This window comes from Dipodomys merriami, unplaced genomic scaffold (genome assembly GCF_024711535.1).
Source record: "Dipodomys merriami isolate MVZ:Mamm:240054 unplaced genomic scaffold, mDipMer1.0.p SCAF_7, whole genome shotgun sequence".
In the NCBI taxonomy this organism is placed as follows: Eukaryota; Metazoa; Chordata; class Mammalia; order Rodentia; family Heteromyidae; genus Dipodomys; species Dipodomys merriami.
The window spans coordinates 5843956-5869283 of NW_027206290.1; the positions used below are offsets into that span (position 1 = coordinate 5843956).

General features: G+C 36.2%; 1 protein-coding gene across 5 annotated transcripts in view; it reads right to left on the reverse strand.

The window, feature by feature from the left end:
• Slc44a5 (solute carrier family 44 member 5) overlaps positions 1-25328 on the reverse strand; it is a 349067-nt gene that overhangs the window by 122718 nt on the left and 201021 nt on the right. For all 5 annotated transcript variants that reach the window (XM_070007306.1, XM_070007302.1, XM_070007303.1 and 2 more), the window contains one exon: positions 9032-9080. In XM_070007306.1, the coding sequence (XP_069863407.1) occupies positions 9032-9080 (49 nt within the window). The remainder of the gene's footprint in view (positions 1-9031; positions 9081-25328) is intronic.

The window sequence follows — 25328 nt, forward strand, 5'->3', positions numbered from 1 at the left end:
TTCTTCTCCTAGAATAAAATATACTATAAATGCTAGTTTAGAAAATAAAGAAAGGAAAACAAGTACAGGGAAAAAGTAACAGGACATGGAACATGCAGATGAACACATGGCCTCTGTTGAAGCACTGTCACATTTACTTCACATGGAGTGAAGTAAAACCTCCCTACACGTTTGAAATCCAGGACTTTGAAGTCTTATTTAAAGCTTTTGCTAAGACACCATATCTAAATCTTTTTATCATTATTAGATGGCATTGAGGTGATATGGGAGTTCAAGTTCCAAAACACAAAGCTCAGCTAATGGTAAAATAGTAATAGTGTTCTCTAAGCTATTTGAGTTACTAGGGCTTCTCAAATACACTTTAATCTATTTTCAAATTCAATTAATTTCTATGAAGTGTCTAGAGGGGGCATGACACTGTGTATAGTGTGAATCTAAGCACTTTATATCAAGGCAGGTCAGAGATTTCCGGGTCCTGGTACAAACACTTTAGTTCATTCTGTTTACCTCATTCATTTCATGGCATGACAAAATCAAACACTGTGAACATTTGTTTGATCTATGATCCAAGTCTAGAAAAATAAAATTCAAATTGCTACAGTTGGCACCTTGTGATAAAAGCCATATATTATCTCAGAATATGGAGATAGTGTTTATTCTGGGGTTTTGTTTTGTTTTTATAGAAAAACTCTCTTGAACGAGAATGCAAATGAATAGAATCCTGACATTTTGAGAGGAAAGGAATATGAATATTTTTCAAAAGAGAAATACAAATAACCAAGAGATATATGAAAAAATGTTTCACATTGTGAATCATTGGGGAAATGCAAATTAAAATCACAGTGAGATACCATCTCACATTCTAGTGATGGCTATTATCAAAAAGACAAAAGAAAAGAAGAACTTGGAAGATTGGAGAAGAAAGGACCTCATGTCCTCTGTTGAGGGATATGTAAATTGGTACAGTTGTTATGGGAAATTAGGTGGAAATTCCTTGAAAAAATTAAAAGTAGAATTACTATGTTATCTACAAATCCCACTTTGGAGGATTTAACTAGAAATCAGTTTTGGCATAGATATTTGCATTTCCATGTTCATTCACAGCTGTCAAGTTAGGGAAGAAACTGAAGTGCCCACCAACAGATGAATGGAAAAAACAAAATGTAAAATACACACATGTCATGTTTGTGTTATATATGTATATGTATGTATATGTATATATATATATATATATGTCATTCAGCCTTGAATTAAAAAGGAAGCACATTCTGCTATTTACTACAACATAAATGGAATCAGATATTATACGAATTGAAATAAGCCAGGCACAAAAAGACCAATGGTACACATTCTTATTTTTATGTAGAATCGAAAACAAACATATAGAAGTACATAGCAGAATGAATAGTGGTCACTGGGGCCAGGCTGAGGAAAATGGGAAGATCATGTTTAAATGGGACACAGTCTCAGAGAGGAAGAACATGTATGTGGTTTTGGGAGGTATTCCAGATTGTAGTGAATATATTTAATAAAAGTGTATTGTATGTTTCAATATTAAAAGATATTCTTACCACAAAAATGTTCAGTATTTTTAGTGATAGATATGTGAAGTAGTTTGACTTAATTATTCCACCTTATATTAGTAAGTTATAATATCACATTGTGCTCATAAATAAATGCAATAATAAATTAACAATTCATAATCATAATAACAATAAAAATGAACCCTGATATTTTTAGGCATAGTTATACTAGAGATAATCCATCTTTTATAAATATAAGGCCTTCCATGAAGAGGTAATCTAACCACTAATATGTCAAGTAAAAACAAACAACAAAACACACACACACACACACACACACACACACACACACACACACAAACCAACCTTAGTAGGTCAAGTCTGTAATTTTTATTACTTGAGAGGTAGAGATTTGAGGTTTACAATTTGAGTCAGCCCAGGAATCAAATTTTGTGTGTCTCTATCTTATCAACAGCTGAGGATAACTGTATGAGACTATCATCCCAGTGACAAAGACAAGCACTAAATAGGATAAATGCACTTTAAGCCAACCCAAGTGAATGTCAAGATCCAATATTAAAAATAACCAACAAAACTAAAAAGAATTAGCATAGTGGATCAAGTGCTTGTACAAGTGGGAAACCTTGAGTTCAAGCCCCAATAACAACAAAAAAAAGTTTTTTGACACTATGTTGAAAAATGAACTTTACAATTTAGAGGGGGAGGGGGAAAAGGGAAGGGGAGTGTAGTTGTGGAGGTGGGAGGGAAGGGAGGGTAAGGGAAAAACAAAGGAGGAGGTAATAATGCTTGATAGGAAATGTACTCATTACCTTGCTCATGTAACTGTAACCCCTCTGAAAAGTATTTTTACAATAAAAAATGTATTTAAAAAAACACTTAGCCCTCATCACTGATTATATAACTATTTACTAAATGTACCTCTGATCTCCAAAGAAAATTCCCAACCCAATGTCAAGACAATATATATGTACCAAAAGCTAAAGAGCTGACACAAGTAACATGTGCTATGCACAAAATATGTGGACCACAGCATACTGTAGTGGATGGAAGGCACACTGAAACTGGGGTAGGAGGACTTGATCAAGTGCAGGGTCAGGAAGCAATGACTCCTTGATAGGAAGTTCATTTCTATTTCCCATAATGTGAGAAAATAAAAAAATAGCATTGTTTTTGAGAGCTAAATTATAAAATTAATACATAATTAAACCAATAATAAATATAGTTATCTCAACAAGACTATAAACGTCCATCTAGTGAACCTCTTACTGAGGTCATTAAGGCACATAAAGAAATGGACAGCTAGGTACCAGTGGCTCACATCTGTAATCCTAACCACTCAGGAGGCTGAGATCTGTGGATGACAGTTTACAGCCAGCTCAGGCAGAAAAGTTAACTAAGAAAGCTAAAGGACAGCAGTGAAGTCCTGAATTCAAGTCCAGTTTCCGAGGGGAAAAAAGGACTAATGGTCAAATAGCTCTGCCTACCTAATCACTCTCCAGTTAGGCCACCAAGTCAAACTGATATGGGAAATTCTGCTCTGTGGGCCATAGGCTAGAAAAGCCTGATGTCATTAGACATTCCACTCAAGCATTCATCAAGCAACCTTCTGATAATTAGGTTTCTCATGTAGTTTTTCCGAAAGGGAGCAATGTACTGCTTAGGCCAACATGAACATCAGGTCTTCTCTGTAATTAAATTTCTCAATGTAAATGATTGCATTGGCATTCTGATTTTATATATCAGTCTCTTGTGAGTTTTGTCAGTGCCAGTCATCATCCCTGAGTTGAAATAATTACAGGAACTGACAAAATTAATTTTCATACCCTATGGAAGTGTACATAACTGGGCTTGGCTCAACAGCAAATTATGTAAAGGTTTAAGAGAGACAGAGATGAGTCTAGAAAAAAACACATCTTGACAAAATCATGCAAAACTTTGAATATCATCACTTCTTAGGCTGGGAGAATGCATTGGTGAAATCTGAGTTGGGAAGGTGATGTGAGCAAAACCTCTATTCACAGACCTACTACATGTAGCTCTATTTAGTAGAATATATAATTCAAGAGTCAGCCAAGGAAAGAGCTAATTATGACATGGTAATACATATGCACAGATCATTCTGAGAACACCAAGGAAGGAACTTGCCCTTCACACACTCTGAAGAAAGTCAGGATAGAAAACTTATTTTCTCTTTTAGTGGAGTTTATATGTTCTTTCAAGAAGTTCTCTTTATTTAGATACTTAATTAAAATAAGTATTTCAAAAAAATTTCAAAAGTATACTTACTTTGTTTCTAACTTTCTCTATTTTTTCCTTCACTTTATGTTTTGTTTAGAACTGTACTTTTATATTGATAACTTTCTATGAGATACTTTTACCTGAATGTCGCCTAAGCATCCCAAACTCAACATTTCAAAAAACCCCAACTAATGCAATCCTCTGCTTTTGATACTTTGTCCAGATCTTCCTCATGGAATCCCTACTTGAACATAACCACAGTCCACCAAATTGAAAGGTCATTGGTAAAGATACAGCCTGTAGGGCTGGGAATGTGGCTTAGTGGTAGAGTGCTTTCCTAGCATGCATGAAGCCTTGGGTTCAATTCCTCAGTACCAACAAACAGAAAAAGCCAGAAGTGGTGATGTGACTCAAGTGCTAGCCTTGAGAAAAGAAGCTCAGGGACAGTGCCCAGGTCCTGAGTTCAAACCCAGGACTGGCAAAAAATAAATACAGCCTGTAAAGTTCTGAGGTTGATTATCTTTTTTAAATTTTTATTTATTTATTTATTTTAGGGCTTGAACTCAGGGCCTGGGTGATATCCCTGAGCTCTTTTGCTCATGCTACTACTTTGAGCAATAGTTACACTTACAGTTTTCTGGTGGTTAATTTGAGATGAATTTCACAGACTTTCCTGCATAGGCTGGCTTTGAACCATAATCCTCAGATCTCAACCTCCTATGTAGCTAGGATTATAAGCATAAGCCAACAGTGCCTACCTTAGGATGATTATCTTTATCAGGAATAATTTATAGGTAATGACATTTTAAGTTGCAAAAACAGAAAAAAAGAAATACTTTCTCATATGGAGACTTAAAAGGACAGACTAGGAATATTAAACAAATATGTTAGTCTGTACCTTTCTGTAGAAATGAATCACATGATAAATAATTTATTACATTAGGCCGTTTGCTCCACTCTGAAGGAAAAGCATAAATGCTGGCATTAAAGCACATCTTCAATTCATGTTTATATTCTAAGGAATTAGCCATTTGGGACATTTATCTATTTTTATTTCTCATCATCTTTGAGAATTTTAGGATAAGTTGCCAGAGTCTGTGCTATGGACAATAGGCTTTTATTTCAAATGATTTTCCAAATCAAAATATTGTATAACCTCTTTTCTGATGTTTTACAACATGGGATCTAAATTCTTGATTTTGTATGATTTTTGTAACATTTTCTTGTTATTTTTCTATAATGACCCCTCATCTTTAGATATTTAAGTCCCCTTACAGAGACAACCACAACAAATATTTCAACAAGAAGCCAATGTAGGAAAGAACTGCATAAGTTCAGGAAACAAAATTGAGTCCTCACAGTAACTTGAGCTGCCCACTTGACAGTGGTGCCTGGAATCCCAAGAATGTGAGATGAAAGCCAGTAGGTGCTTTGTGTGCTATCATTTAGCCTGGAGCTGACCTAGTCTCTGCACTTTGATACTGAGAGTTGAATCAGAGTTGTAGACTCTCACAACACAGAAGTAATTTATCCACATAATCCCTAGTAGTGACTCTTTATGCCCTCTTTGAACCTCTCCATAATAGTGAACCTCACTAATGCTTCAGCTAAAGATAAACACATCTCCTTGAATCTCAGTTTTTCAGACTTTAGTAACAGTAGCTCTTTTGTCTTAAAAATAAATATCAATCTGACAAGTGCCAACACTAGTGTTCTTCATCTATTTTGTGTATAGAAAAGAAGAGTCATTTGAGAAACACGTAGGCTTTTCCTTTCTGTTTACTTGTGTACTATATGTTACCTCTTTCTCAAAAAGATCTTAAATGAAATCATGTAAATCAGTTGGATACAATAGAACTATTGAAATAAAAATTTTAAATTCTGATAAATTTTGCTTCAAAGGTTAATATAATTGCTAACACTTAAATGTAGCAGTGGAATTACTACAAATCAATATCAAAAAATATATAATGAATTACACATCATTCTCCTTATCTAACAGGAGAAAGAACATTAATTCATTTATGGAAGATTTCTCTTAGTTCTAAATTATAAGAGGAATTGCTCATGTATTATTTTACAAAAGATTGTATTATAAGTTTGTTCAGTGTATTCATTTGTACCCTCTAATACCTGGCCAAGAATAGAGCAGACCTTCACTTTTGTTATACATCATTCCAATACAAACCAGCCTTTTTCTTGATTCTGTTGAATATAGAAGACAGAACATGAAGCCTAAAGGCCTACTGTTTCCAATGTTGCTGGGGGAAAAAAATCTACCATCATCATCTTTTTCTTGGCCAGTGCTATGGCAATAGTTGTTGCACACATCTAATATTAGTAGACAAGAACAAATGAGAACTGGTGACTAGTTAGGAACTATACCTGTGAAAGGGAGCAAGCATAGAGAAAGTCACACAGAGTACTGTCAGGAGAAAAGACTATTTTTTTTTTTCAGGAAAAGCAGTATGAAACAAGCACAAGGTGCTAGCTCTTAAAGCAAGGGCTAATGTGAAACAATGCAAGAAACTGGGAGTTTCTCTGCTTATTTGTTTGTTGTTCTTTTGAAATCAGGGTCTCTTGCATGTTAAGTACTCCATCACTAAGCAACATAAACATCCCATTTGTTCTTTACACCAATCATTTTCCCAGTATGGATAGTTTAGAGTGTTGCTGCCTGAAATATTACAAATGAGCTCACTGAGTCTTCCAGTAGTCATGCCCCTGTGATTTTACAAGACTCTCTTCAGTTCTTGGATGAAGGGTGGAGAATGGAAGCTATGTTCAGTATTTTATCTTTGAAGGTCTTCATGATGCCTGGGGCATCTTAAAATGCACCAGGTGAAAATAAACTGCATTCTAATACTATCACAGTTGTTTAGACTTGAACCTCTTGGTTTTATCTTGAAATTCTTAATTCATTCGTGTACAGCTTAATCAAGGGGATTTTCTGAGAAATATCCATTGGGCTATTTTAACAATGTGCAATGATCAGACTGTAGCTACATGATCCTGAAAGGTATAATTTACTATACATGTGGGGTAAGCGGTGTAAGTACGATATTAGATAGATAGATAGATAGATAGATAGATAGATAGATAGATAGATACATACATACATACATACATACATACATACATACATACATACATACATACATACATACATAACCATACAGGCTATAAATTTATACAGCATGTTACTATATTGAACGCTAATGGTCACTGTAACACAATGGTGAGTACCTTGCATGTAACCATATCTCAGCATATTTGTTCATACCAGCATCACGAACAACTGAGTAACGCATTGGAAAAGGATGTTGAAACAGCTACATCATGACAAGGTATAGGAATCTTTCAGCTACATTACATAAACTCCCATGGTCCACTGTCATATGTGCAATCCATGACTAAAATGTCATGTAGCATTTGACAACTGAAGCCAGAGAGAGTACACAATATTTTCTGCATAAAATGAGTCAAGCCTAACTGCTATCTTCTCTAAGACTATGGGAATCATGCCTGTAATCTGCATTCTTCTGTCTAAATGTGGCAGTTCATTTACTATGATTATTATTACTGTGGAATCTCAGTTATATTCTAAGCCATCCCTTGAGGACAATAAATTACGTTTAAACTGCACAAATTAGTTATTGTAAAATGAATGCCATTACAGTAACCACTACATTGAAGGAGGCTGTTTGTACACTGGACAACAGGTAGTCATGGTGTTACCAAGGAGAGAAGGATAGATGTTTCAGACCCATTCTGAAGAAGGGAACTTTGTAGTAGGTATACTTTGGAATGAATAACTGAAACAAGTGGCTGTATATTGCGCAGAATTAGCATAAGCCAAATATCTATGTGTTTAAAGCTGAGCTATTACAAGGACATAACAGTAAAGGCTCTCACGCATACCGATGACTGGCAAGTGCAAATGAGCATGCTGATCATTATTTCACATCAGAGTTTATTATGACATGCAACTGCCAAAAATCAAAGCCAAAGCTAAGAAAAAAACAGAGCTATCAACAGCATCATCTTCTCTACATATTTAGCTGTTCTGCCCCACAACCATCTTTCTGATTATCAAAAAGCCTGAGAATAGAGGGTAAAATGAATAAGAGGACTGCAAATTGTTGGCTAATTTTGAAACAATACACCACATTGGAGGAGGGGAAGCACCAGCTGAGAGATAAATAGATATTCCCTAGAGCATTTAAATTGTCCTAGAGTGCACTCGATACATTGGAGAATGATGGTCTCTAAGAAGCCACTCTGCTTCTGGAAGCTGAGTGGCACAAATACCTACCTTGGAAGAAGTTGGCATAGCAACTCTGCATTTTCATTGATGAGTCACATAGCAAACAGGTGCATGAAACAACTACTGAACATGCTTGCTTCTCCACAAAGTGGTTAAATCTCATAAAGCATTTGAGACTTCAGAAATAAAAATTCTCATTCTAATAACTTAAGGCAGTTTATTGGCTGAACAGAAGATATTCATGATTCACAGAAAGATTTATACAGCTGTAAGTAAGCTGTCATTTAGACAGAAATAAGTCTATTCTCCCTGAAAATAGAAGCAATTCTCTGTTGACTAGAAAATAGCAAGGTGATATACAGAGGGGTTACAGTTACATAAGGCAATAAGTACATTTCTTGTCAAACATTTCTTGTTACCCCTTCCCTCATTTTTCTCCTACTTTCCCTCCCTCACTCTGCTACTCCTGAGTTGTACAGATCATTTGTAACATGTTGTCTTGTGTATATCGCTGTTACATTGGTTCCCCCCTTGTCCTCTGTCCCACCATTCTGTTGTTCCCATTCCCTTTCCTAATTCAAATAAACATATATACAATACCAGGGTATCAAATTCAAACAGTGTCAACAGGGGATATACCACAGGGGAAAGAACATACAAAAGAAACAAAAAATCACACAATACATTAACCACCACAACAACAAAAAGAAAAACCTTTTGTGTCCATGTCTAGGAGTTCATTTCACTTAGCATCATCTTATATGGTCATATGTACTTAGCTATTGAGCTATTCTGATCACCTGCTAAGATTATCCGAGACATATACTAATTATTGCAAATAAGAGAAACCATGGGACCTATGTTTCTTTGGGACTGGCTTATGTCATTTAATATGATTTTTCCCAAGAAAGAATGGCACTGCATCATTTCTAAGGTATTGTGTTGCTTTTTAAAAATGTATTCACTATAAAAGATTTTTTACCTGTTGGCAGTAGGCCCTTGGAAATCTGGATCATATGTCCTTGGTTCACCTGCATTTAAAACAAAGATCTTTTTAAACATATAAGCCAGTAGAACAGCAAATAAATACACATAAACTATAAAGAAAGCTCACCATTGCTTGGTGCAATGTCAAATTCTTTCTTTGGTCTAGAGAAACATTGTATGTACCTAGGTTACAGCTGTTAATATCTTTCATTTTCTTTACCTAGAAGCAAGACTGGAAGAACTCAGTGGAGAACTATAACAGAGAACTGAGTTTTTCTCCTCCTACTGTACAAAGAAGCATCATTGGGAAATACATCCAGGGGAGGAAAACAAGAATCCCTTCTGATCTGCTACATCTGCCATTACCCAGGATTGCTTACTTATCCCAACTTTTCCTTTCCTCCCAGTCAAATAACAGTTCTGATTGGCCCTTATCATTTTGGTGGTAAGTTATATAAAACTACTATTATCTTATATAAATGTGACATTTATTGGCATTTTAAAAGATCTACCAGCATACTTTGTACCATTTGGGAAGACACCCTAGTCACTTATTGTTGCATTATAATTGTGATATATTACCTTCCTTTTTAATAATGACAGATGCATCAGAAGAGGTTTATTTTTCTCCCTGATATGTCTGTATTATGGAATAAGTAGCAGTAACCAGATCTATAAAATCATTCTTGGTCGAAGGTCTACCTTTGTAATTCACTACTCCTCAATCTGCCCCTGCAAGCACTTTTACCTCTTCTTTCAGGAATTTGTCCTTGTAAGAAACTCTGGTCCTGAACTAAAGACAGGAAATAGATTGGAAAAATACCTGCATGTATAAGCAACTGGACCCTGCCTGTACAAAGGGGAATGAAGCCAGGAAACTCAAGGGCCTCTTTACTGAAATCATGTTAAAGACAGGCAGCAATAAAGGAAGATAGATTTGCAATGGAAATCTAAACACTGATCAGTTAGTGAATATTCATAAAACACTGATATTCTGAGAGCACTAAAGAGATGCATAAGGCATGGTCCCTATTTCAGGGACCTTAAAATAAAAAAAGCAAGCTAAGATAATGATTCATTCACAAAATATTTTTTGAGAATATATGCCAGGCAATGCATAGCAATGTTTGAACAAATAATATTCCACATGTAACTATTAATAAAATATTAAATTATGCATTGGTATGGTTTGCATGCTTGTCTTCTTCCAAACTTTATGTTGGCAATCCATGGTGTAGTAGTTGTAAGAGATAGTCTATTGAGGAGTGACTGAGCCAGATGTGTTTCACTCCCATGAATTAGGAGTAATGCCTTCTGAAATAACGTTTCGGAGAGTTCTCTAGTCATTGGAAAGTCTTATGTTCTGCCATGCTACAAGGCAGGATTCCTCATTTTGGTACCTTCAGTCAAGTGAGGAAGACACATTATGGAAGCACAGATTAACCCCCTCCCAAGTGCAAAGGCTGCCAGTGCCTTGATCTTAAACTCATAAGCCTCTAACGCTGTGAAAAGCAAATTCTATTATCTAAGATACCCAGCCTTATACTAGCAGGGATAAACCAAGATGTGGTAACAATCTTAAGTGTATTTATTATAAGAGTTCTGAAAATGTAAGTTTCATCAAGGACTAGGATAAGTCCAGAGAGCTCCATTCCAGAAATGACATTTTTGTGGAAGACTGGAACAAAAGAGAAAGGACCGATATTCTTGTTAAGTGAGACTAGAATTGTTACAGTTCATAAATACTTATTTATTACCTTTTACGTGCTTTGAATAACTTCTGCCTTTAACATCAATTATATTACAAAGAAGAACATGAAAACAGTAAAGGGTACAAAACATATGCTATAAGAGTCCTAGGGAAATTCAGGTCCCATTCAATGGAAAACAGTAAGGAAGGACTCAGAGCTTCAGTATTTGTAGATGGATAGGTAAATTTTACATATAAAGAGTTGGGTTGAATAAAATACACAGATGTGGGAATAAATAGCATGTTGTAGCAGTGGTGAAAAGATCAGACTAATTGGAATGATGGATAATGGGGAAGGAGGAAGACAAAATAAGACTGAATATATAGTGAAGTACCACATTACATAAAGATAAAGAAAAAAAGCAGGATGGAATTCATTTTGTATAGTATAGGCCACAGGGATCCACAGGAGGATTTTGAACCAAGTAGAAGAACAGTAGAAGCAAGATTTAGAAAGAGCAATCTAAGCTGGCTACTGGTGGCTCATGTCTTTAATTCTAGCTACCTGGAAGATGGTTGTTCAAAAATCATTCTAGTCAGAAAAGTCCTTGAGACTCCATATCCAACTAACTATCAAAATGACAGCCTGGAAGTGTGGTTCAAAGGTAGAGTGCTAGCCATGATTAAAAAAAAAAAAAAAAAAAACAAAAAAAAAACGCCAAGTGAGAGAGAAAGGACCTGAGTTCAAGCCCTAGCATCAGTACAAGAAGGAGTTGAAAAAGAAGGAGAAAAGGAGGAAAATGAAGAGGAAGAAGAAAAAGAGGAGGAAGAGGAGGAGGAGGAGGTGGAGGAGGAGGAGGAGGAGGAGGAGGAAGAGGAGGAAGAGGAGGAGGAGGAGGAGGAGGAGGAGGAGGAGGAGGAGGAGGAGGAGGAGGAGGAGGAGGAGGAGGAGGAGGAGGAGGAGCAAAAGGAGAAGTTGAAAAGAAGGAAATGGAACAAGAGGAAGAGGAATATACATATTGTTCTACAATGAACAAAGCCAAAGAGACTAAAAAAAACCTACTGCAAAAACAAGTGTAGAGTAATGTGAACGATGGCAATAGTAAGATTTAAGATTCAACAAGAGAAATAGAGTGCCTACTCAATATTGCTTAATTGCAGGTGACACTAGACAGACACTAGACAGACATAGACTTTTGACTATTGACATTTTTATTTCCATACTTGTATATGTGAATAATAGAATCTATCCTATAAAGTTGTCATGGCAATTAAATTAATGAACAGTAAAAGTGTTTGGTGTCTGGTATTTAGTAAGCTTCCACCGATCTCTATTATTAGTCTTATTACTACATCAAAAAGGTTAGTAGAATTTGATAGATAATAAAACTTGTGAGGTAGGTGAGACAAGTCAAAGATAGCTCATTCAAGTGACTCCAATCTTCTGGAGGTGTCATAATAGAGTGATGTTATTATGACAATAACAATACTATTTTACGTGGTTTCGGCATCAAATGCTATATATTATAAGAAACTATTTGTGTGTATTATTTGTTTGGTCAGAATAATTTTATAATACAAGTAGTTGGAAATTATTTGTTTCACTTTTGAGATGAGAGAGCACATAGAGGCCAACAAATATGTCCACAGTTAGACAGTTGATCAATGATCTACCTAGGAGCTCCATACTGCTGTCCTGTTGTAAAAAAAACAAAACAAAACAAAACAAAACAAAACTGATCTCATGGTTGTACTATGCAATGTCAACTACAGAGGAAAATGTGTAAAATACTTCCTTGTTTTTTTAAAAAAAGAAATGCTTGTGTACTTCAGTGACAATTTCTCTGACATATTTTCAGCTCCTCTTATTCAGACCATGTCTCTAACCGCCTCACTGTAACAGATAGTTTTAGGAGTGGCTGTCTTCTTTTATATGGGACTAATTCATGTGTCCCCATTCCAAAAAGGTGATTCTTGAGCAGCTGAGCTTCTCTCCTATGTCTGTTCTGGCTTTAGATCACTGGATCTGGTTTGGACACTGGACCCAAACTGAGCCAAATTTTCTATCCCAGGAGTTCAGAGTAAAAGTAGGTACTGAGTTATAGTCATTAGAAGATGGGAACTCCAAGAACCCTGAAGAGATGAAGATGAAGAAAGATTCAAAAATTTTAGAAATTTCAGAGAGAAATTACCAACAGAAATGTACTAATCGAAGCAGAAATGGAAATGTTGGTGACCTGTACAGTCTTCATCTGGTCCTGCCATTACAAACATTATACTGAATTTCTTTTGCTTTGTGTGTTGTTGTTGTTGTTGTTTTCTGGCATACTCACCCAGATTTCAGTGCTAGAAATTGAGTGCATGGCCTCATGCATGCTAAGGAAGTGCTCTACCACTAAGCTGTATATATCACAAGCACTCCTTTTGTTTTTAACTAGTTCAAATTGGTAACATACAACTAAATATTCTACTACTAATTCACTCTTTTCTTTTTTATTATATTTACATAGCTATACAAAGGACTTGCTGCTTAACAAAGCAGTTTATTAATACGTGTCTTGATCAGTGACCCCTATCAACATTTTCATCTTTCCTTCTGCTACACACCCCTTCCCTCACTCTTAAGTTCATAGATTACACACTAACTTCTTGACTGCATTCTTCCCCTCTTCTCCTCTTCCTTTGTATACTCTTTTCCCTTTGCTGCCAACCAACCTCTTTCAAGTATCTGCTTCTTGGTGTGTGTGTGTGTGTGTGTGTGTGTGTGTCTGTCTGTCTGTCTGTCTGTCTGTCTGTCTGTCTGTCTGTCTGTGTCTGTGTGTGTCTGTGTGTCTGTGTGTCTGTATGTCTGTGTGTCTGTGTGTGGGTGTGGGTGTCTGTGTCTGTGTCTGTGTCTGTATAGGCATGCATGAGCACATGCCAGTTATAGGGCTTGAACTAATGGCATAGGTACGATTCCTAAGCTTTTGTGTTCAACGCTAGTGCTCTACTAGTTGAGCCACAGCTCCACCTCTGGCTTTTTGCTAGTTCATTAAAGATAAGAGTCTCACAGACTTTTCTTCAGATCTTAGCCTTCCAAGAAGCTAAGATTGCAGGCATGAGCCACCAGCACCTAGATACACTCTTTTTACTTGACTTACATTTCAACAATTTATTTGAACAACGTTTATTTTTATTTTTATTTTTATTTTTTTAGTTTCAGTCTTTTTTTTCTTTTTTTTAATTGTAAAAATACTGTACAGAGGGGTTACAATTACATGAGCAAGATAATGAGTACATTTCTTATCAAGCATTGCCGCCTCCTCCTTTGTTCCTCTTCCCATCCTTTCCTATCTCCTCCCTTCCCCACGTGCCAAAGTTGTAAAGTTCGTTTTTCCACAAAACGTCTTGTACATCTCATTATTGCAATGGGTCCACCTGTATCCCTATTTAAACAATTTGTTTTTTTTTCTTTCCCCTCCACAAATTATACCAACATCAAATACTGTGAAAACAGGGGTTATATCGTGGGGGAGGGACATACAAAGCAACTAAGAAATCATCTTATAAATACGTTAGAAACAATAGCAAGAAAGAAAAAATATTTGAGACCTTATCTTAGGGTTCACTTCACCTAACATCAACTTATCTGACCTTTTCTGCTTGTCTCAGACATATGCTAGTTATTGCAAATAAGGGAAACCATGGGACCTATGTTTCTTTGGGCTTGGCTTACTTTACTTAATATAATTTTTTCCAAGTCTTTCCATTTCCTAACAAATGGGGCAATGTCATTCTTTCTGATGGAGGCATAGAATTCCATTGTGTGTATATATCACATTTTCTTGATTCATTCATCTACTGAGGGGCATCTGGGTTGGTTCCATATCTTAGCTATGGTAAATAATGCTGCATAAACATAGTTGTGCTGGTAGCTTTAGTATGGTCTTGTTTGTGATCATTTGGGTAAATGCCCAAAAGTGGGATTGCTGGGTCATAGGGGAGCTTTATGTGGAGTCTTTTGAGGAACCTCCATACGGCTTTCCAAAGTGGTTGAACAAGTTTACACTCTCACCAACAATGCAGTAGTGTTCCCTTCTGTCCACATCCCCTCTAGCATCTGTTGTTATTACAGTTCTTGATTATAGCCATTCTAACTGGGGTGAGGTGGTATCTCAATGTTGTTTTGATTTGCATGTCTTTTATGGCTAGGGAGGTTGAGCATTTCTTCATGTGTCTATTGGCCATCCTTCTTTCCTCTTCAGAGAAGTTTCTCTGTAAGTCTTTAGCCCACATATTTATTGGGCAGTTGTTTCTTTGAGGATTTGTTGTTGGAGGATTTAATTTTTTGATGAATAACATTTATTATGTTAACATTTATTGCCATAAGCTGATGACAGGTATGTAAGGATGAAAATTTCAGACTATACATCTCTACATTTGTATAAGCAGTGTAAACTTGAGATGTAATTCCAACATTCTGGAGTAAGAACTGTGGTAGAGACATTGCAGAGGCCACCCATGGGGCACAGAGAGGTCATGAATGGACAGGCTTGCAAAGCTTCTGACAAACACCATTTCAGCCTCACTTTCTACCTGTTTTCTGGCCCCATGCTGTTTGATATGGCTCTTCCACTCTGATTTTGATTTTACATTATTCCTCATCCTAGATTGTAGTCCTAAATTCTGGCTGAGTTAACTATTATATTTCAAAACTATTTTGGGATATAATTTTTGTATACCCTACCTACTCCAAGTGCTCTAATTCTATAGATTTGGGGTAGACCTGGGAACTTGTATTTTTTTAAATGTCTCAGCAAATAATTCTGATGCACAGAAAGTTTTAGAGATTGTGAGGCTACTTGATTATACTCTAGTGGTCATGATTTCTATCTGTTTGTTCATAGCCCTTAATCTTAGCTCTTACAAAAGACAAAAGCTAATGGAATAAATGAAGAGAAAGACAGATCATCATGATATATATGAGGTTTGGGAAATACTACACTTAGGGATTAAAAGCAAAATAAAAAAGTTATTGGAAGAGACATAAAAATAATGTTCAAGAAGGTCAAGAAATGAATGTCAAGAAAGAGAAATAATAATGAATTCCACATAAAAATAATTATTAAATGAATAATAGCAAGGTCTCCTGTAAATGCTTGACACATGAGTGTACCATCCTGCCCAGTTCCAGGTAGAATGAAATGTGAAATTGACCCCTTAGAATGCACCATGCAATAACCCTTTTATATTTATTATTATTAATTATTTAATGCATCTAGTAGTTCTCTGAAATATTCTATTATACCATTTTACACATGGGGAAGCAAAAGCACAAAAGAGAAAGCTAGTTTGCTCTGGTCCATTAACCTAAAAAGAGGACAACGTGGTACTGGACACTACACAGTCTAACCCCAAACCCATTTGGACCACTTACCTGTGAGTTTTTCACTGATTATCTTAAAGTCATTCCACAGACAAATGCTGAGTGAAGGCAGACTGAAAGGATTAACAATTTATATTGATCCCACAATTACCTGCTTTTTTACATTAAAATGGACAGACTAGTTTAAAAGAATTTAGGCTAGCTTTCAGTGTTGTGATATGTACCTCACTAAGTGAAAAAGGAGATAACATTGTGAAAGAAATGCCACTGTTAAACTTGCCCGAAAAGCTGATACTTTCTTATTGGAAATTCTGATTACCTTATATTTTAGTTGAAAATATGGTAAAACCACAGTCAAATGATAAGATTTAGCTGACTCCAAGGAGTAATGACTGCTGGAAAGTGATGACTTCACCCTGCCCCATGTGCCAGCAGAATATGCATTGTGATGCAAATTTTTATTTCCTGCAAATCAATACAGGGTAATGCTTTCACAGAGGCCCCTCAGTGCTATAATTGCATCTCTGGAATAAAGAGACTGAGAGGCCAGCTAAGAACTACGGTGCTTCTCTGTTATATGGCTTGGCTAGCTGAATACAATTCATATTTCTCACTTAAAGAAAATGAAAAAAACTAAAATTAGGTGATATTTTATAAGCTTCTTAGTTTTATCTCTGAAAAGCATTTATTACTGGCAGCTACACATTTGTTATTGTAGTTACCAGTTTTGCAATGCACCCTTGCAAATACAATTTCCTTTCTAGAAATAATTCGTGAAGATTAAGGAAAATAGTCCAGGTCATTAATTCAGTTCTGGGAAGCAGGTTTCACATGATTCAATTGAAAGTAAATGGGCATGGTAAAATAGTCAGTGATGCTTTGAAAGACTGAATTCTTTCAAAGCAATATGCTTCTCAAAGAAAATGACAATATAGCTACCTACCACTGATACGCATAAAAAATAAGGAATCCAAAAACATTCACTTTATTCCTTCAGAAATATTTTCCTTTAGAGACAAGCTAATATGATTCAGAGTTCAGAGGGTTGACTCCAGTGAGATGATGAAAGGTCTGAGAACTTAAAATCTACCCACGGTGAACCATCAAGGCAAGAAACCTTCCAGCAAGAAGGGCAAAGTAGAGTTACATGAAATTAAAATTGGCATTAATAGCTGGGCACTGGTGGCTCACGCCTGTAATCCTAGCTACTCAGGAGGCTGACATCTGATGATCACGGTTCATAGTCAGCCTGGGCAGGAAAGTCCGTGAGACTCTTATCTCCAACAAACCACTAGAGAACTGGAAGTGGAACTGTGGCTCAAGCGATAGTGCACTTGCCTTGAGCTGAAGAGCACAGAGACAGCCCCCAAGCCCAGAGTTCAAGTCCCACGAACGACAAAAAATAGAAAAGAAAAGAAAAATTGGCATCAATAGCCAAAAATAACCAATTAAGAATTACAAATAATTAAATCTTTGCTTTATTTTTTAAGTATTTTTATTGTGCTATGTCTATAGAAGAGGGCTTACCATTTAATCTAACCAATTAAGAATTACAAATAATTAAATCTTTGCTTTATTTTTTAAGTATTTTTTATTGTGCTATGTCTATAGAAGAGGGCTTACCATTTAATCTAAGAAAGGGTTTCCTTTTCCTCCAAGTCTCAACAAAGGAGAAGGAACCACATAAGGCACCATTTCTTGGATGATGTGTTCTCTCAGCCCAACACAGATGGCCCTTTTTGTGATCTAGCACATGTCACAAATCTTACTTTTTACAGCTAACATAGAGTGTTAACTTCTGGCAATTCTATTTTATCAGTGTTTGTCCTCTCAAATCAAATGTCTTACCTACTCTTCCCTCTAATTCCCTCACAAAATTCTCCATTCACCTTCAAAGGAATGAGGGCTGACCTACTTGTTGCTGTGCCAGCAGGAAGAGCCCACTTAAGCTAGAAATTAGAGCTGAGATATATCATCTCATAACCCCATCCCAGAGCACCTATTTGTGTCCTCTGAGACACATATCTATTATTTGCATTGTTGAGCTTAATATACAGCATCACATTATATGATGTACTAATGAGAACAATGGTCCCCCCAAAAGGTCCATATCCTATCCCACAGATCCTGGAAATATGTCATTTGATGCACAAAAGGGAAAGCTGGTGATGTTATTTAACTAAAGTACATGAGACAGGAATCACTAAGGTCCTAAAATGAGAAGATGGAAACAAAAGAATCAAAGGATTAAATGGGACAAACAAACAAAGTTAAAGTAATACCATGTTGAGAAACTCAACTGGCCATTGCTGGCTTTGAAGATTGAAATCACAAGCGAGTACAGAAACTTCTAGAAGTTGGGAAATGGGGCAAAGAAAGAATGCTCCAGATAGAAGGCTCCTTGCCAATGCCTTGGTTTTAGATCACTAAAAACTATTGTGGGCCTTCTGAGTGCTAGAATTATAAGATAATAATTCATATTATTTTGAGGTAATTCATTATAGTAGCAATGGGAAGTAGTACATATAGCCATTTCTCCTAGAAACTGGGTTTCTGTCCTGAAACTAGTTAACAGGCTCTTAGTGTTACACTAATGTGAACATTCTTTTCCCTCATCATTAGCACCAATTGAGTAACCAATTTTTAACTTCAAGATCAGTTTAGAGGGCTAAGTGTGGTGGCTTATACCTGTACTCCAGTTACTTCAGAGGATAAATGGGAAAAACATAGTTTAAGGCCATTCCGGACCAGGCCAAAACAATCAGAATAACAACATCAAAACCATTAGCACCCTATCAAAAGAAAAACAAGCTAGACATGGCAGCACACATCTATATCACAGTCACTTAGGAAATGTATGTAGGAAAACTGAAAGTATGAGACTAAAAATAACTAAGCAAAAAGTACTGGAGACTTAGACTTGCCTAGCAAGTCTAAGACTTTGCGTTCAAGACCCCAGTATTATAAAAAGTGAAAAAAGAAACTAGTCAGAGCTCACAAAGTAAGTACAGGAAGAAGTAGCAAAAACTGGTAAATACAAACTGAGCAGTAAATTGCCTGGTACCAAATGTCATCTCTACCATTTACACATTATAAGATATTGAAAAAAATGATTTTTTCTGGTCTAAATTTCCATTTATATCTCTATAAAGTGATAGTAGAGACTGGGAGATGGTCAGACCTATAATCCTAGATAATCAAGAGGGTAAGACTGGATGGTCACAGTTAAAAGCCATATTGGACACAAAAGTCCATGAGACTCTTATTTCCAATTAATCACCCAAAAGCTGGAAGTAGAACTGTGGTTCAAGTGGTAGAGTGGCTTGCTCACTGCCTTGAGCACAGAAGCTCAGGAAGAGTGCCAAGAACCCTAGCTCAAGCCTCAGATCCAGAAAAAAAAAAAAAAAAAAAAAAGATTGTAGAGGGAGAAAATAAGTATGGCACAATGTCTGTCCTCAGAAAAGACCATCTAACATGAGAGTCATAAAATCTATGTAAGCTACCCTAATAATAAAAGTATATCACTGCAGAATCAATGCATTCCAATGTTGACTGAGGTGACAATTTGACTAGAAGTAACACCAATAATTCTAGAATATTTCTGGGTGTTTTTCCCCCTTTGGGGGGAAAGGAATTTTAAGCTTGCTTATGGGAAAGCTGGACTAAAGCATGTGGTCAATGTTACAACTTCACTGAGAGAAGGAAACACAGCAGCTTTTAGACAGGGAGCACATAATACAAGGAATTGAGGTTAGACTTAAAAGTCCCTGGCAATCTGAAACGGTAACACAGTTGTCTGAGTGGGGTTTTTTTTTGTTGTTTGTTTGTTTTCTTTCTTTCTTTTTATCGGTTGGTTGTGGGGCCTGAACTCTGGGCCTGGGCGCTGTCCCTCAGCTCTTCAGCTCAAGGCTAGTGCTCTACCACTTGAGCCACAGCGCCACTTCCGGATTTTTTCTGCGTATGTGGTGCTGAGGAATTGAACCCAGGGCCTCATGCATGCAAAGCAAGCATTCTACCATTGAGCCACCTTCCCACCCCCAGTGGTCTGGGAGTTTACATACCTGCACAACAAAGAGGCAACAAGAGGATTGCTGGCATATTCCAAGCACCCGTCCATACCCCATACCATTGACAATGATAGATGCCAACTAAGGCTACAGAAGTGAAGGGGGAAGGAGGAAGACAATTCGAGAACACTACAGAATCCATCTGGTGGGGGTGAAAAACAATTAATTCATCACCTAATAACCACAATATTTCAAGCAGAAAATTATGCTCATTCCAGAAACTTCTCTCAGGCAAAAGCATGGCCCCACATTAAACATGGTAAGATGAATAGAAATGCAAATGGGACTTCTTCAGCCCTGATTTCAAACAGAACAATTCAGTAGTATCATAACCTCATGAAGATTGTTCCTCTCCAGTCTGAGTAACTTCCTTAACATAGGGTATGGTGAATAATCTTTTATTACGTGTCAAATCTCCTGATTTAATAAAGATTATTGTCTAATCACAAGGATGGTTTTAAAATCATTTGAAATAGTTTGTCTTCTATGGCTACAAATGATGAACAACTCATTCATAACCTAAGAAGTAATACCTAAAAGAAGAACTCTACCTTCATGGAACAGCAAAAAGACAACATACATAAAGCACTCCAGTTCTTCATAGACTGACTACATCAGTGCTGGTAGAAGACATGGGAAATTAATCTTTGCAAAAATGACTCTTTTTTTTTTCTGTGGTGACAAAGCAGTGAATTAGTGCTATAGAACAGGCATGAATTATTGGATAATCACATATCTGCTTGGAATAAATAAAAATTTGAATCAATACTGATTTAAAAGTGAGTCTAGAAGCAAACAAGAACGTGAATTGAGTTTGAAGCTTAATAGATTTGGTGTTCTAATATTTCTTTCTAGCTATATTTGTAATATATTACTTATCACAAGGCGCTTGCGCACATGCGTGCGCGCGCGCACACACACACACACACACACACACACACACACACACACACATACAGGTCCATGACCAACTCTACACAGGAGCAACTCCTTATTTTCTTTTATTTGTTTACTTATTTATCTATTTTTATTTAAAGGTGATGTGCAGCGGGATTACAGTTACATAAATCAGGTAATGAGTACATTTCTTTTGAACAGTGTCACCTCTTTCCTCATTCCTCATTTTCTCCCAGTATTTTCCTTTCCAATCTCCCTCTTCCACAAGGTATATAGTTCATTTTTTCTCTTTTCTTTTCCAAATTTTTATTGTAAAGATAATGTTATATAAGTCAGTTATTGAGTGCATTTCATTTTGAACGGTATCACCCCCTCCCTCATTTTCCTCCCAGTTTTCCCCTCCTGACCTCTCCATGCCAAGTTGTATAGTTCATTTCCAGCATAGTGTCTAATGAGTATCACTGCTAAATTAGTCCTTTGAAGAAATATTTATCCAAGTCTTTATAGTTTGATTCTTTATCTCTTTTTTCTTGAGTTGTTAGGAGTCCTTTACTTATTTTACATTTTAAACCTTTACCAGATACTTAATTTGCAAGCATCTTCTGCATTTATGTGTTTTTAAATTTTTCTTGAAAGTGTCTCTTAATACACAATTTTTTTTCAATTTTGATGCAATCCAATTTACTCTATTTTCTCTCTCTTCCTTTTTCCTTTGTCTTTCCTTTTCTCTTTTTTATATACTTTTATTGTAAAGATATGTACATTTTACAGTTACATGAGTAAGGTAAATAGTACATTGCCTATCAAGCTATCAAGCATTGTTATTTCCTCCTTTGTTTTTCCCCTACCATCCCTATTCTCCCCACCCCTCCAACTCTTCCCTCTTCCCCCAAAGTTGTAAAGTTCGTTTTCAACATAATATCTTGTATATCTTGTTGTTACAATGGGTCAACCTGTATCCTTATTTCAGCATTTTATTATTTCCCTTCCATGCCCCAAATTAGAAAAATGTATATACAAGATGGTTATACAATGGGGGAAGAACATACAAAAGACACACACACACAAAATCACATAGTACATTAAAACCAACAGCAACAAAGAAAATACCTCTTGTGTCCATATCTTGGGGTTCATTTCACTTAGCATCATCTTATATGATCATATGTACATAGCTTTTGACCTTTTCTGCTTGTCTGGTAAGATTATCCTAGATGTATATGTATACCTAATACCTAGACGTATATCCAAAGGAATGTAAGTCTATGTATAAGAAAGATACCTGCACATCAACACTACTTACAGTAGTCAAACTATGGGCCTTGAACAGGTTTGTATCAACTATAATGGATAAAGAAAATGTGATACACACATGCATACACACAATGGATTATTATTATCCAGCTTCAAAGAATGAAATGTTATTTACAGGGAAAATGGGTAGAACTCGAGAGTGTTAAGTTAAATAAGCCAGACAAAGAAAGACAAATATTGCATGTTCTCTCTTACCATACACCGAATCTAGATATAGAAATAAATGAGTGACAAGAATGCAAAATGGAGTGACTAAAGAAACCAATAAGAAGGAGAGAAGAGAAGGTAAAGTGAATGAGCATCATAGGCATGTATGAAATAAAGAAACCAATTAAATTATTTTGTAAAAGAAATGTGGTCATCAGAGACTCACAACTGTAATCCTACCTACTCAGGAGGCTGAGATATGAGGATCTTGGTTTGAAGCCAGGCTGGGCAAAAAAATCTGAGAGACTCATCTCCAATTAACAAGCAAAACACTGAAACTCAAGTCATGACAAGTGGTAGAGCACCAACCACAAGCAAAAAAGACAAACTGAGTGTATAAGGCCCTGAGTTCAAGCTCTAGTACCAGTACAGACAAACACATACAAACACAGAAATAAAAAGCTCTTAACTGTAAAGATGTTAAAGTTAACCTATGAAACACTTATGAAACTGTATAATTGCACTTATAATAAATAATGTAGCAGGTGGCTCATGCCTATAATCCTAGCTACTCAGGAGACTGAGATCAGAGGATTGCAGTTTAAAGCCAGGAAAGTACATGAGACTCTTATCTCCAATAAACCACCAGAAAACCAGTGGTGCTGTGGCTCAAATGATAGAGTGCTAGCCTTGAGCTGAAGTGCTGAGGGACACTGCCCAGGCCCAGAGTTCAAGCCGCACAACCGACCCCCCCCAAAAAAAAGAGGTAGTAGAAAGAGCTAAACATGACCTAAAACTTCATATTTTAGTCCTATCTTTAAAATATGTAACTCAGAAAGTCATTTTGTCTTCTTCTATCTCAGTTTCAGTTGAAGGTTGGATATGGATATAATCCATAGTAATGTCCTCTCTGGAAAATCAAATGAGATCATGATGTGAAATTTATAAACATGAAACATTTCTGTGTATTTCAGCATATTATGATTACTATACTGCCAGGTATTGACAAACATACATGAAATACCTACAAATAGTAAATCAGTTTTAGCTTGAAGATTATTTTAGTATATGTTTTTAATTTCCATATTTTCCTAATCATATTTGTATTATCTATAAACAGTTCTACAAAGAGTTATCATTAAACAAATCAATTTGTGAATGCAATGTATCTTGGATGATGTTACCTCTTTCATCATTCTATTCTTCACTACCTACTCAATCTTCCCCTCGATTGTCTTAATTTTATGTATTTAATATTATGATTGCATTCTCCTCTCACCCTTCCTTCTTCTTTTCACTTGTCTATTTTTCCCTTTTCCTTCTCAAGATCAATTTTAATTCTTACCCTCAAACCATCCATTCTGTCTTGCTATCTGACTCATAAATCTTACAGAAAAAGGGAAGCATCTTCTTTGTGCCTTCCTTTTTAGTCTTACTCCTGAAGCTTTAGAACCTCTATAACAACATAACATGCTTCCCCAGATCTTATCTCCAAGAGCTCTTAAACTTGGAAGGTCAAGCAGCTTGCAGTATTCAACCATTACTTTCTTTAAAATGTTATTTATTATAAAAAATACTGTACAGAGGGAGCTAAAAAATAGATTGGAAGAAAGACAGCCTCTTCAGGAAATGGTGCAGGCAAAATTGTTTAATCACCTATAGAAAACTAAAGCTAGATCCTTATATATTACCCTGCACCAGAATCAACTCCAAATGGATCAACCATTATTGATAGAGATAGTGCTCTTAAGATATCAAAGTGTCCTGACAAAACCTTCCCTTTGAATGAATTTCAACCTATTAAAAGACACCTGAGTATTTGCAAAAATTTATTTCATTTTCACTAAGCACTGGGACAGTATCAGAGACATGAATATGTTTATGACACAACTCCTTGTGTGGAAAAATTGTGCAGTTTTAGGAGCCAGAACACACACATGTACAACTGTTGTTATAATTCCAGAAAAAACTGAGTGTTCAGAGTGGAGAATGAGAAAGGCCTTGGGGAAATGTGAGGGAAGGCCAGTTCACACACAGTTGTGAAATGAGGGAAATCTCTACAAGGGAGGTGGTGTGCAAATATATTGAAACTGAGTAGGAGGCTGGGCTCTTGGGTGGAGGAAGGACATCATGAAGTGGTGAAATTGACTGTGCAAAAAAACACTGTGCTGAGCGGCAGGAACTGGGAAATGCTGTCAGCTACTTTTTGCTGAAGGCCCATTCTGATTGGCTAGTTTTATTTCTCCTACTCATTAGACTTTTACTCTGCTCCCATATCTCAGAATAACAACTATAACTCAACAAGTTATATGCCATACATCAGTTCCTGAAAATATGTTCAAGAATTTAAAGACAGTTGGGAAAATAGCATGCTTACAAACTGCTTGTCAAAGCTGATTCAAAACTTTGGCAAAGTAGCAGGGTATAAAATTAACTCCCCAAAATCAATGTCTTTTCTGTATGCCAACAATGAGAAAAGTGTGGCTGAAATTAGGAAAGCAACTCCATTTGTAATAGCCCCCCCCAAAAAAATAGAACACCTAGGAATTAACTTAACCAAAGAAGCGAAGGACCTCTATGATGAAAACTTTAAAAACATGAAAAAGGAAATCAAAACAGAACTTAGAAAATGGCAAAAACTCCCATGCTCCTGGATTGGAAAGATTAACATCGTGAAAATGGCAATACTTCCCAAGGCTATCTACAAATTCAATGCGATACCTTTCAAAATTCCAACCTCATTCTTCAAGGAAATAGAAGAGGCAATCCAAAAATTCATATGGAACAATAAAAGACCCCAAATAGCAAAAAC